Here is a 12,813-nt window from a genome sequence, read left to right on the forward strand (position 1 = left end):
CAAACATACGCTGTTGCCAACTTTCAAGCTCATTGAATATGCATTTTTGAATATGTGAAAAAAAAAATCCTGAATAAATGGGACTCAGGACACAGAAGAGCAGTATGGTATGACTGGGAAGGAGGAAGGGAGGCCATTATTTGGCTTGGTCATATGCCAGCCATACACACATTTGACTGATCTCCACATAGTATGAGTATTACAGAGACATTTTAATGTTAAAGGCCTCTTCATTGGCTCAATATTGGAAAAAAAAACTTTGATGTCTAGATGTTGATACTGATTAATTTTGTTAACAACAGTGCCATCTCCTGGCCGAAAACAAAAATGTTTTCTGAATTTGGACCGTATGTGATTGATGTGCATTGCGCACCAATCAGTGATATGAATGACCCACAAGCAACCAATCAGGTATCAGATTTCCTTGACTCATTAGACACGCCCACAAACTTTGTGCGGAAGAGGGTGAATTTGAACCGGGTACGTGTCTCACATCTCTCTTAAACATCCACATGTGTCAGTTGTTATTTTTATGCTGGTCTATATTTCTTTAATAGCACAATGGTTTGTTTGTTGTTGTTGTTTTATCTGAACTATGAGCTCTTCTGTTTTCTAGTAAGCTGTTGATGCTAATGATTTGTCAGGCTCGCTTCAGAACAAAACCTCTAAACTTGCATGTACATTTGCTAATTTTGAACCTGTTTACCTACTAAAACAGTCTTAAGCATGTTACTCCTTAAATGCAAATCCAGAGTGTCCTTCTGTGTTACATAAGCGCCAGATTTGTTGCTACGTTAGTGTTTTTAGCCTGTGCAGACTGTGCTTCCAGAACTACATTCCCCCGAACAACACTAGATGCTTAAATTAAGTTCCGGACAGATGCGCTGCAGTTTTACTAACTTCATGAAAACTTACACTCTATTATAGTACTGAAAAGAATTAAAATGCATTAACCCATGCAGTGTATTTAATGTTGAAAAAAAAAAGTAATAATGAGTGTAGTAACTGTCTAGGTGAATCTTATGAAACTTTTGAAGTCCATTATTTTATTGATAATTATCTACAAGTTTTCAATAATGCAAAAACACGTCAATATTTTTACTACTGTAATGCAAAATAATGATAATTTATTATTTTATTATAACGGTAAGATATTATTCAACTTTGCTGTTTTTTTTGGGGGGGGCGGGCAGGAATGATGTTATTGTATTGCAGTAATTTGAACTTGGTACGAAATGTGTAGGGAAATGTGTAAAATTTTTGGTCAAATGGCATTTATTTATTGGTCAAATTTGTTGCATTAATTAGTGAGATTTGCTAATATGTGTCAAAGTGTTTGTCTTTGTTTCAGTTTATTTTATTTTCAAAGACATTATGTTGATATTGGGAACATATAAAATTGGTTACATTTATTATACACATTTCTGCATTTATATTGACATTAAAACATATTAATTTGGTGTGCAGTGTAAAGGAAATCTGTGGACAATAAATCAGAATGAACGTCTACCTTGTAAATTGTATTTAATAATGCAGAAAGTCTTTGTTTTGACTGACTACATAACAGTAAAAACATAGTTTTTAACCCTCTACCTATCTTAAAGATCCACATGTTATTTGCATCATGAACAGACAGAGTAACTGACTTATTTAATTGTTGTATTTGAATTTAGAATCATGGCAGAGATGGACGAGGCCGACGTTCAAACAAAGAAAAGCAAAACCCTCATTGTACGACATCTGCCCAGAGAACTCAACAGAGATGAAAAGGAGGATCTCCTGAAATATTTTGGTGCCTCATCTGTCAGAGTGCTGTCAGAGAAGGGACCCCTAGTAAGTTGCAAGACTTGCAAGTATGAAAGTTGCAAATTGCTGTGGGTACCCAGGTGAAAAAGACGTAGTATTAAATGTATTAAAAATATACTTGAAATTCAAGTAGTATGTTTATAATACATTTGTATTCCCAACATGCTTATTTGAAGTGCAATAAAAATATATTGAATTGCATTTTAATATATTTCTAAAAAGTATACTAGAAGTACTTTTGTATTAAATATATGCTTAGTTATACTTCTAAGAAATATGCTAAACAGAAGCATACTTTTAATGTATTTATAAAAAGTATACTAGAAATACTTTGGTAATAAATATATGCTTAGTTACACTTTTAAGGAATATGCTAAACACAAGCACACTATTAGTATATTTCTAAAAAGTATAGTAGAAATACTATGGTAATAAATATATTTTTAGTTACACTTTATTTTTCACCTGGGTAAATGATGGAGTGAATAAATACAGCTGTCCTAAATGTGTTGTCATCTGCAGAAACATATGGCATTTGCAACTTTCAGCAGTGAGATCTCAGCCTCTAAGGTAAAACTAAAATACACATGCTCGTCTTGTGGTTTAAGAGCTGGTTTCGACATATGTTAGTAATGTCTTTCCTCCCGCAGGCACTAAACAGACTTCATCAGCTGAGAATCCTTGGTCACACACTAGTGGTTGAGTTTGCGAAAGATCACTACAGTGTCATTGTTTTGAAAGACACACCGGTGTCTAACAGGTAAATGGCAAAATCAATAATAATTTTAAGACTTCCAGTTATTCATGTTCCTTCCACCCTAAATATAAGCTGTCTAGATGTGTCTCTGATTGGCTAATTGTCTATTTCTATATTTTATCAGAACTGTGTTTATGGATGTTTCCTCAAATATAGGCACTTTTATGTTGCAGGAGTTGATTTAAGCTAACATATTTCATTTTGTTATATGAAGTTCACATTAAAACTGTCATAGAATTTATTTTGACTACTTTTAAAATGTGTCGTTAGATTTGCATTTAGAATAGAGTTAATGTTAGCTAATATTCATTTTAAAAACATTAAAAATATACACAAAGATTATATACATGGTTTACAAAAATACACATAATTTACATCCTGACCAACAATGTTGCCTCTAATAAAGCTTTATTAAAAGTTAGTTTATATGGCTGTCATGGTGACAACATTGTCAGTTTATTTGAGCTAAAATATGAGACTTGTGATTGTGAAGCAAACTGGAAAGGTAAATATTAGTTGTATACAGAATATTTTTATTGTTATTTCTGCAGTGAAAAATAATTGTCATATAATAAAATTTTAACCCAGAATTGCTCATAAATTTTTACAATTAATTAATAAAAAAAATAAAAGAAATAAAAAAAACTGCAAGCAACATTGAGTCAAACATGAGATTTTAAAGTAGAAACATTCAAATAGTATTTTCTTGTAAACCCTACTCCAGTAATCTTGGTTTTATTTACTACTTCGAAATTTTTTTTATTTTTTTTTTACAGTGTAATCAAGCTGTAATTTTGTCAGATTAAAGTGTGAAAATGTTATTAGTGTAGCTGAGATATATAAAATACAAGCTATGAGATTAGCCTTAGCAAGACAAAGAAGCCTGCCATTTTATTCCAAAAATGTAGTTTTCAACAGAATCATATCAAAAGTGTTTCAGGAAAAATGACATAATTGTCCTCAGACTAAGTATATACACTGTTTTTAGTTAGACAATTTGTTAGTAGACAAATAAAACTAGTGTGCTTGAAAAATTGTTTTAAAGAGAGTTTAAAACCCCTTAACTGTCACCCCCCATTTTTTAAAATAGGCATTAAAGTGCACTATCCAAACTTTTTTTTCAAAAAAATTTAAATATCAAAAAGCTATATAATTTTATATTTACTGTAAAGAAAATGCACTGTACAATTTTTCTTATATTTTATATAAAATAAATATTTTACATAACAGGTTTTACTCTAAAACTGCTAAAAAAGTAAAGCCTTATGTCTAAATAAGTTATGTTCCAAACGATTTCAGGATATATAGTTTATGTTGATTACTAAAATATTTGATAGAGAAAAAGGACAACAAAATAAAAGAGCGCCAAGCGTCCCACAGGTGGGACGATGACAGTTAAGGGGTTAAGAAAAGTTCACAGAGCCAAAGATGCCCATAGTTGAAGAAACACCTTTATATTTCTTAAGTCATAAAAGTTTTTCCTAATGTTTCAGTGGTGCTGGAACCCAAGTTGAGAAGGGAAAGAAAGACAAACAGCAAAACAATGTTCGTCTGGTGGACAACAGCATTGCTCCCAGTCTGGGGTAGGTGTGCACAAGCATCTGTGTTTTTGATCAGCACATTGACTTCCTCTGCATGCGCCATCTCACTGTGTCACTGTGTTTATGATGTCACTGGAGATCTGAGACAGGCTAACACTCTCAATTGACATCTTGCACCTGGTGCCAGTAGTTCAGGTCCTGGTAACCCTGTAGGAAGTGCCCACAGAGAAAGATGGAGAGAGGAAGTTGGAGAATGGCTGTCACCGTCCGTCTCGTGTCTAATTACAGGCTCATGTCTCAGAGTGTCTGTTCTGCGGTGACAGCCCGTCTGCTCTTGCCATGTGGTGGCACCAGGTGGCCTTTGATAAAGAGACCGTGGGCTAAGATATAATTTTGCACGAGGAGCCCGCACCTCACCTTCACTTAACGAGCGGAGCCGTGACAGATTTTTATTTATTTAATTCCGCCAGAACCTCTTGCACACAGAGCGGGGTCGCCTGATAAGTGTGTTTTTCAGTGGTGTGATGCTCCGAATGAAGTGCAGACCGTTTCGATGATAGAATACGCAATCAAATTCAACTTGAAAGAGTCTTAACATTCAAAGCGTTTGACTGCGCGGAAAGTCCATGCAACATAAGGAGCATAAAATGCATAAGTTGGATGTTGGAGTGGGGAGTTGTGGGTAACATTTCATTCTACAGTACAAACGTTACCTTTTATATGTCTATATGAAGACTTCAGATGCAAAAACCTCTAAGTCCGTCTGAGATATTTCTGAGATTTTTTCTTTTAAATAAGCATTTTTATCAGGCTGTTATGTTTAGGTTCAGTAATTTCACTTTAATAGCAAAGAAAAGGTTATTAGTCAGTTATTGAATGCCTTGAACATAAAAGAGAATTCATCATTTTAATTTATATTCACCAACATTTTTTTTTACTTTATTTATATTTTATATAAATTAATGTGCTTTCATTACTAATGACAGAGACACTCAAATTTTCTTTATTATTATTACAATTATTATTAAAATCTTACTGCTGTCATACAAGTAAAGCTTCACTAAACTAGTTTTATGTTGTCTTTATGAAACTTTAAACATTAAAAGCACATTGTTGCTTAGTTTTGTTTTACCAGCAAAATCATTGTGAATATTTCATATATTACTTGCCCTAAATTAATTACTACTTATAGCAATATAGCAATATTCAGTGTTGAGGAATAAATAAAAGTGTCAGTGTTCCTAACTTAGCCAGAATCCAACATTTTTCAAGTAACAAGCAATATGAGCAACTAACAGTGTAACATGATTATTTAATTACCGCTCAGTAGTTTTCGCAGAAGTTTATTTTGCAGGCGTGGGCATTTATGAAACACAGCCAAATGTTTGTACCTCGCCCTTATATTTATGCTTCACCATTATGTGCATGGATTTTTTCACGAGTAGCATTTCTGGAAATGTTTCCCTGTCTCCTCTCCGAGGCTAATGACTGGCAATTTTTCATTTTTCTTTCCTCCCGCAGGTTGAAATTTCAAACAAATCCAACGCTGAAATATTTATACCCTCCTCCTTCAAGTGGAATTCTGACAAACATTACACACACTCTTCTGAGCATGCCCAAGTTCTACGTTCAAGTGAGTAGAGGCTACAAAGACTTTTTCCCTTATCTTTTTTTAGTTGTTTTATTTATCAGTTCATGTTGGGAATGTGTAAACACACGCATCTGTAGTCTTACTTCTTGCGTATCAGTATCTGTCTCAGGTAAAAAAAAAAAAAAATGAACAACATTAATTCTCAGCTCTCTCAGACTGGCACTAATGTGATTTTTCTGAATCAAGTCCAGTCTCTAAAACATCAAACCACAATATTTGCATGGAATTATTCTGATGGTATTAATATCGTGCTCATGTGGGAGGGATGAGTGATGTATTTAACGTTTTCCCTTAAGCTACACCGCACTGCTTTGTAAAACACCAGGGAGACTTTATAATTTCCTAGGCTGCCTTTTGGTGGCGCTAGATTTCGGAGAAACAGGCTGGCGGTTTAAACACATTAAATCTGTTGCTCAGAGCTTCGTTTCAGAGCTTAAATATATTCGCACACAGCAATCTGGGTTACATATGGAGCCAGGGTCACAATTAATGTTTGTGTCCAAGAAATACTCAGTACCAGGTGTGTGGAAACAACACACACACTCATTTCTTCATCAGGTGAACATGCTCCTCCACAGGTTCTTCACTTGATGAATAAGATGAACCTTCCCTGCCCGTTTGGACCAGTGATGGCTCCTCCGCCAATGGTGAGTTGGTATTATGCGCTTTTGCAAATGTTTATGTTAACTTAAATTCAGTTCAAGCAACCCAGGGCGGCATGATGACGAATGTATAATATGAATCACATCTTGCCGCATCGCCTGAATTAAAACTCAGCCTCATCCCTCATGCTTTGCTTTTTACTGAAGTTCTCTGCTAATACTGATGAGCTACACGGCTGTGCGAAGGAGCTCTTGAGAAGGTGTAACCTACTCATCTGCACCGTTTCAGTTTGAGATGCCGCCAGGCCCACTGCTGCCCATGCCGCCACCCTTCCCCCCAGAGAACCCTCCTCTGCCGGAGCACGAGGAGGGGGTGTCAGGCAGTGAAGAAGAATCTGAGTACGAGAGTGGAGATGAGGAGGACAAAGAGAGGTAGCTGGTTCTCCACCTTTCTATTTTATCTACAAGCTCTTTAAGTAGATTGGCATTATTAGGTAACCTTGGTGTTCAGCGCAGTGTGTTCAAGCAAGTTTTTGCTTTAAAAATGGATAATAATAAATGTTTCCTGAGTAGCATGTAATGATGATTTCTGAAGGATCATGTGACACTGAGACTGGAGTAATGGCTGCTGAAAATTCAGCTTTGCCATCAAAGGAATATATTTTATTTTTAAATATATGGATAAAGAAAACAGTTGTTTAAAATCGTAATAATATTTCACATTATCACTGTTTCCACTGTATTTTTATTCAAATAAATGCAGTCTTGGTGAACATAAGAATCTAACTAACCCCAAACTTTTGAACAGTAGTGTATAACTATCCCATGATAAAACGTGTAATTTAACCAGGGACATATTTTTGAACACAAAACGGTGAGAAGTTTTGAATGAATATACAATACAGCTGATAAGAATAATAATATTTCAATCATATTTTCATGTCATGGCCAATAATCATTAAATAGTCAATATAAAAATATATATAAAATTTGGCTAAATAAATTAAAAATAAGACACTAAAAATAAGAAGTTAGTCGTATTAAATGCTACAAGTAAGTTTAAGCATCACAACATTATAAGTTTGAAAAAAGTTTGTTAAAGATTACATTTAACCGTGTTATTAAACTATTTGTGTTTTTAAAGAGAATTTTAATGATTAACTAAACTGTATGTAAAAACTAAATTAGCATAGACAATTATAACATCTATAATATTGGCCAGTACTAATGAATAAATCAAAAATTTTACAGGGACGTTGCTCCTACAGACAGACAGATTATTAATCAAGTTTGTGTCTGCCACTACACAATCTGTTGTCCAATATCTAAAAATAACTGTGGTAGTATTTTTGACTATGCATCACCAGCATTGGCACGTTTTCTCATTGACAGATTGTCGGCCTCCAGAATGGCAGCAGCTGAAAGCTGCAAAATGTTCGGTTTGTTTGTTTTGTTGCCGTGTTTTACCTTGTGTTCAAAAGCCATACATGTTTAATAGCTTCTCACTTCTTCTCTCTGCGTTCCACAAAGGATGATCAGACTGATGGGCCTTGTTAACCAGCCATGCAAAAGGCCGTTGAGAACAAAGACTTCTTCCAAGAGAAAGAAACCCAAACTAAAAGACCTCCTGTTTATTCCCAAACCAGATTCCCACGGGTAAGCTCTATCAGCTGCATTTCACTAAACCAGAAGCTTCTTTATCATTAATTAAGTAAAACAAAACAGCACCTTATAGTTTCAATAGACCACCTTCAGCAATACAAAAAGATTTGCAGATAGCTCAATGTTGTATCTCTCAGTCCCTCAGGCCCAGCCCTGCAGCCTTCAGACGTGTTTGAGCATCCTCAGACGCTTGGACAGAAAAAGATTGAGTTCCATATATCGGCTGAGGTGTCCACCATCCTCGAGGGTCCCAGACAGAATCAAGAGCAGTTTGCAGATGCGACCGAAGGTAAGGCTGCACGTCCCCTGCCACTCCTTCCACATCATTCATTTATCTATCCGCCTGCATCACCGAATGCGCCCCGGGTTTAGCCATCCATCCTGAGCGGACCTGCTCAATTAACACAGCAATTAGCCCTGAGAATAGTGACTCTGCTGGAGAGAAGATTTAATGTATCGGGCTGTCAGCAGGCCGAGCTGCTCTCGCCATGAGGCGTCGAGACCCTCCCCCTGCATCAGGATAACTCTGAAACTTTATTCGGGAATTAGGAATGATGGAACGATCAAACAAAATCAAACGCACATGAAACTTTTTGGTGCACTGTTAAAAAAAACCTTTGCCAGAACTTACTGTGAAAAATACATTTTAGGTTTTACAGAACTTAAATTTACAGTAAAAACCGGTATAAACTGATATAATGTTAATATACCAACCTACTAAAGTACTAAATCTAAACCTAAATAAAGTACTAAATCAGTTTTATACCTTTATAATTTTATACCAAAAACACAGGTGGTCATGAAAAAGCCACATGTACAATCAAAAATCATCACAAGTAGATTTTCCACAAGCTGAGGTGAATACTAATATATAGACACCCATAAATACAAAACACCTTCAATTCAATAATCATAAATTTAACACATAAAAACCTAGCATACTTCAAGTAGGGCAGGCGATTTCAGAGAGGGTAGCATTAGCAAGCTAGCTTTGAAAAAGCATAAGATCCCACCCTCACTGCATAATCACTCTCCAAAGCCACGCCTCCTCCAAAACACATGAACGCGCACAGGCAGACCAGAGGCTAACAAGCGACACAATGAGAGACGGCGTTGGTGGAGGGTTGAATGCAACGCTGCCAGATTTTCTCATGTCTCATTCACCAGTGAGAAAACATTACGGTACAAAGCACATAATATTATAATAATAACGCTGTTCGGTCTGCAGTAGCGTAATTGAACGCAGCGCAGTGGCAGCCGCTCACAATGCACACAGTCAGCTCCCTCGAGCGCTTGCTGAAGAGCAGAATCTAACGTTGTTTTCACTGGATGCGTTTTTAAAGCTTCCTGGTCACTACGTCACCCTGACCGAGACGTCTCGCCACTCTACTGGACTGATTTCACATGTGCTTCAGTCATGCAGACGCATTTCTAACGCAGCTCGAGTTCCTGAAGGGGAACTAAGATGAAACTTATTTTAATGAAAAACATCAAATATGAAGTTTCACACAAGGAATTATAGAAATGTCGAATTATTTTTTTCTCTGTAAATTATAAGAAGACTTGTTTTTTTTCATTGTCAAAATCTGTAACTCTAATAGTATTTTAGGACCAATAAATGGACATTTTTACCATTAAAATTACAATAATTCTTTACAGAGTGCAGGTACGTTTTTGCAATTATTTAGCACCGGCACTCTTCACAGACACAGCATAAAATTCGTCCACTGCAGTCAAATTGAGATCCACAGTCTTTTGTTTACCTTATCTTCCTGTTTGTTTTCCATTAATGTCTACGACCTAAAACGGAGACAGAAAACGTTCCAAAGTCAAAGACAAACAGCTTTCCTAACCTGTTGAAAAAAGAAACAAGCACAGAGCCGGTAGTTATTTCCAGTGTGCTTGCATTTAACTGATAAACAATATGTTTAAATGACGAGAAACGTCAAAGAAATCCACACTCTCTGAGGGAAACTTATCAGCACTTCTTGCTCTAGTAAACATTAGGCACTAGATCTGTCAGACACGTTTCCAGAGGATTTGTGTAGCCTCGCTGCTTCCCATAATTCCTCATACGCGCTTTGCTTACTGTTTACTGCCAACTGCCAGGTGACATCTCCAACTGCGCTATGAAAGAACCTGAAAGAAAACCCCACAGAGCGTGACCCCACACTAGTGTCACCCTCAGAGATTAATACACTTGCCTGTTTTTTTTCCTCTGGCATGAATTTTCCATTTTATCTGTTTTTACGTGCCTTTTGTTATTGATTACAGGAATCGATTTTGCTTTCATGCACGACAAGAAAACAATCCTGTGCTTTTGTTTTCTAGTTTGTTTTGAATAGTCAAGGCTTGTCATTTTGATATGTGTTCACACAAGGCTTCGGTGACGCCTTTGGCTTGTCATCGTTGAAATCTGCAACAGGCAGCCTGTCTCAGACAGATTGAAATTGAGCACCGTGACAGTTCAAAACACACTCTAATTATGTTTCTGCAACTTTTTCCTAGACACGGCAGAGATGGAGGTTTCCGTTCAGGAAGCTGCGGAAGGGTTTGGGAAAATCTACCCAAGCGCTCAGGTTCCCAGACAGGAGGAAGAGAAGGAGGAAGATGAGGACATCCCCTCTGAGTTTATCTCTAGGAGAGAGCTAGAGAGAGGGAGACTCTCCAGAGACGGTGAAACACTCTCAAATTGTGCACGCATACACTCTCTTCTTCTTCGTAGTACACCGAACATCAAATAGAATTGAATTTGCCTTTTGAGTGTTCGCAAGAAGCATGCAGCTGATCTTTAAAGAGGAAATTAATATTTGATACAAAGAACACCAGGCTGTCGTCATATGACTGTTTGCATGTTTCAGATGTTTGCGAGTGATTGCTTGATGTATTTAGTTTAAGTCAGTCATTCCTAAACGTACGTTTGACAGCTTTATCTCTCAGATTTACTTTTCACATGATTGTGTGCGTCTGTTGTATTGACTTATTATTTTATGGACTCTTTTACATTTGCAGAGATGAAGAAAATGTCTGTGTTTAAAAATTATGAACCTGGAGAGCCAACCTGCAGGCTTTATGTTAAGAATATTGCAAAGCAAGTTGAAGAAAAAGTAAGTATCTGCTCTACCAACACAAATAAAAAAACTAAATTTTACTAGTGGTTGACAGGCATATATAAAGACACACACACATATATATATATGATTCATATTATTATTATTACATATTCATTTTTCTTATAATTTTTTAATACATTTATTTTGTCAATGTATGAATTGGACTAGACAATTACTGGATAACTGGATAATGTAAGGATAAAATTATTTGTTTTGGAAAAAATATTTTATATTGATATTATAATAATGTAATATTGTAATATCAGTAGATGAGTTGGACTGGACAATTATTGGATAACTGAATAATATATTCATTAATTAGTGGATGAGTTAATGCATTAATGTATGGATAAATATTATGTTAAATGTATTATTTTATTTTTAATATATATTTTACTTGTTTATTATTTAAAATTTTTTTTACAATGATGTTTTATACATTTATTTTCTTGGACTGAACAATTCCTGGAAAACCAGATAACTTATTAATTTATGAATAAACTTTAACGAGTTTTGTTAATTGGCTAAGTGGTCATGCAAATAATTTTAAGATGGCTAAATATCAGCCTATTAGTTGATCTGGTACTCTTTATTACTAGTTTTTACAGTAATACTGCAAATATAATATATATATATATATATATATATTTGTATTCTACATACAGAAAATTCTTAAGATTGCATAACATTTGCTTTAGTGTGGGGTCTAGAACAGTCGGAGAGCTCATAATTCTCACTTTAGTACCAGCTACATAACCCAGCTCAATCTTTTCCGCAGGATCTGAAGTTCATCTACGGCCGGTATATCGACATCTCCTCAGAGGAGGAGAGAAACATGTAAGCACCACTGTCTTATGCCTCAGGCCCTTGTCTGGGGCCTTAACTCTGCGAATCACAATCAAAGCCAATGAAAAGAAAACCCCACTCCTAGGCTAGTGGTGAATACAGGTGAGTTCTTCATGAACATGTGCTGATGTACAAGTGTGTTTGTTCCCATCAGGTTTGATATTGTTTTGATGAAAGAGGGGAGGATGAAAGGTCAGGCCTTCATTGGGCTCCCCAGCGAGAGAAGTGCAGAGAAGGCCTTAAAGGAAACCAATGGATATATACTCAACGACAAACCTCTTGTGGTGGTATCCTTTGTTTTTGACATTACATTTCTGACAGAATGTTTTGTCTTTCACTCTCCAACAAAAACAGTGTGTTTTGCTTTTTACACCTAGGATTTATTTCTACAAATGTTTTTCTGTCAAATAAAATCATGCCTTAACTTAAACTCCAGCAATTCGCCCGATCTGCAAAACCTAAACAGGAATCTGCTGACTCAAAGAAAGGAGGGAAAAAACACTGAACTGGTGGGTTAAAAGACCAACAATTTTTGTATTTATGTAAATATCTTTATAGCTGTGTCTGTTGAAGTGGGTTGGTGAAAAATTTACTGACACATTTTTTATTATAAATTATTATAAGTTGATAAAATAGCCTCTTAATTTTAAAGTTTTTTTTTTTTGGTGTACAGATCAATTTTAACCCAACATTTCTATTTGTTTAAGATGATGTTGATGTTCAATCATGAGCCTACAGGAGCTCCATCTTTACTTCATATCCTTTAAAATATCCTTTAAAAGAGTTATCTGAATTGCTTGCTTTAATAAAAAAATATAGGCAATATATATATATA

At 35.6% G+C, this 12,813-nt stretch overlaps 1 protein-coding gene across 2 annotated transcripts in view; it reads left to right on the top strand.

Annotated features, from left to right (window-relative positions):
- Nucleotides 1–428: 428 nt before the first annotated feature.
- The window catches only part of LOC107729643 (RNA-binding protein 40-like), a 13,083-nt gene continuing 698 nt past the window's right edge, over nucleotides 429–12,813 (top strand). Inside the window, exons 1-16 of one of the 2 annotated variants that reach the window (XM_016540278.1) lie at nucleotides 429–480; nucleotides 1,674–1,833; nucleotides 2,329–2,376; nucleotides 2,457–2,566; nucleotides 4,057–4,146; nucleotides 5,626–5,737; nucleotides 6,334–6,402; nucleotides 6,647–6,789; nucleotides 7,888–8,013; nucleotides 8,157–8,308; nucleotides 10,528–10,695; nucleotides 11,032–11,126; nucleotides 11,911–11,969; nucleotides 12,133–12,265; nucleotides 12,415–12,487; nucleotides 12,686–12,790. In XM_016540278.1, the coding sequence (XP_016395764.1) occupies nucleotides 1,678–1,833; nucleotides 2,329–2,376; nucleotides 2,457–2,566; nucleotides 4,057–4,146; nucleotides 5,626–5,737; nucleotides 6,334–6,402; nucleotides 6,647–6,789; nucleotides 7,888–8,013; nucleotides 8,157–8,308; nucleotides 10,528–10,695; nucleotides 11,032–11,126; nucleotides 11,911–11,969; nucleotides 12,133–12,265; nucleotides 12,415–12,483 (1,530 nt within the window). In that variant the 5' untranslated portion in view covers nucleotides 429–480; nucleotides 1,674–1,677 and the 3' untranslated portion in view covers nucleotides 12,484–12,487; nucleotides 12,686–12,790. Of the gene's footprint in view, nucleotides 481–1,673; nucleotides 1,834–2,328; nucleotides 2,377–2,456; nucleotides 2,567–4,056; nucleotides 4,147–5,625; nucleotides 5,738–6,333; nucleotides 6,403–6,646; nucleotides 6,790–7,887; nucleotides 8,014–8,156; nucleotides 8,309–10,527; nucleotides 10,696–11,031; nucleotides 11,127–11,910; nucleotides 11,970–12,132; nucleotides 12,266–12,414; nucleotides 12,488–12,685; nucleotides 12,791–12,813 lie in introns of those variants that run through there. The other variant, XM_016540279.1, reaches the window with a different exon arrangement.

The sequence above is a fragment of the Sinocyclocheilus rhinocerous genome, unplaced genomic scaffold (assembly GCF_001515625.1).
Source record: "Sinocyclocheilus rhinocerous isolate Xijiao unplaced genomic scaffold, SAMN03320098_v1.1 scaffold278, whole genome shotgun sequence".
Taxonomy (NCBI): Eukaryota; Metazoa; Chordata; class Actinopteri; order Cypriniformes; family Cyprinidae; genus Sinocyclocheilus; species Sinocyclocheilus rhinocerous.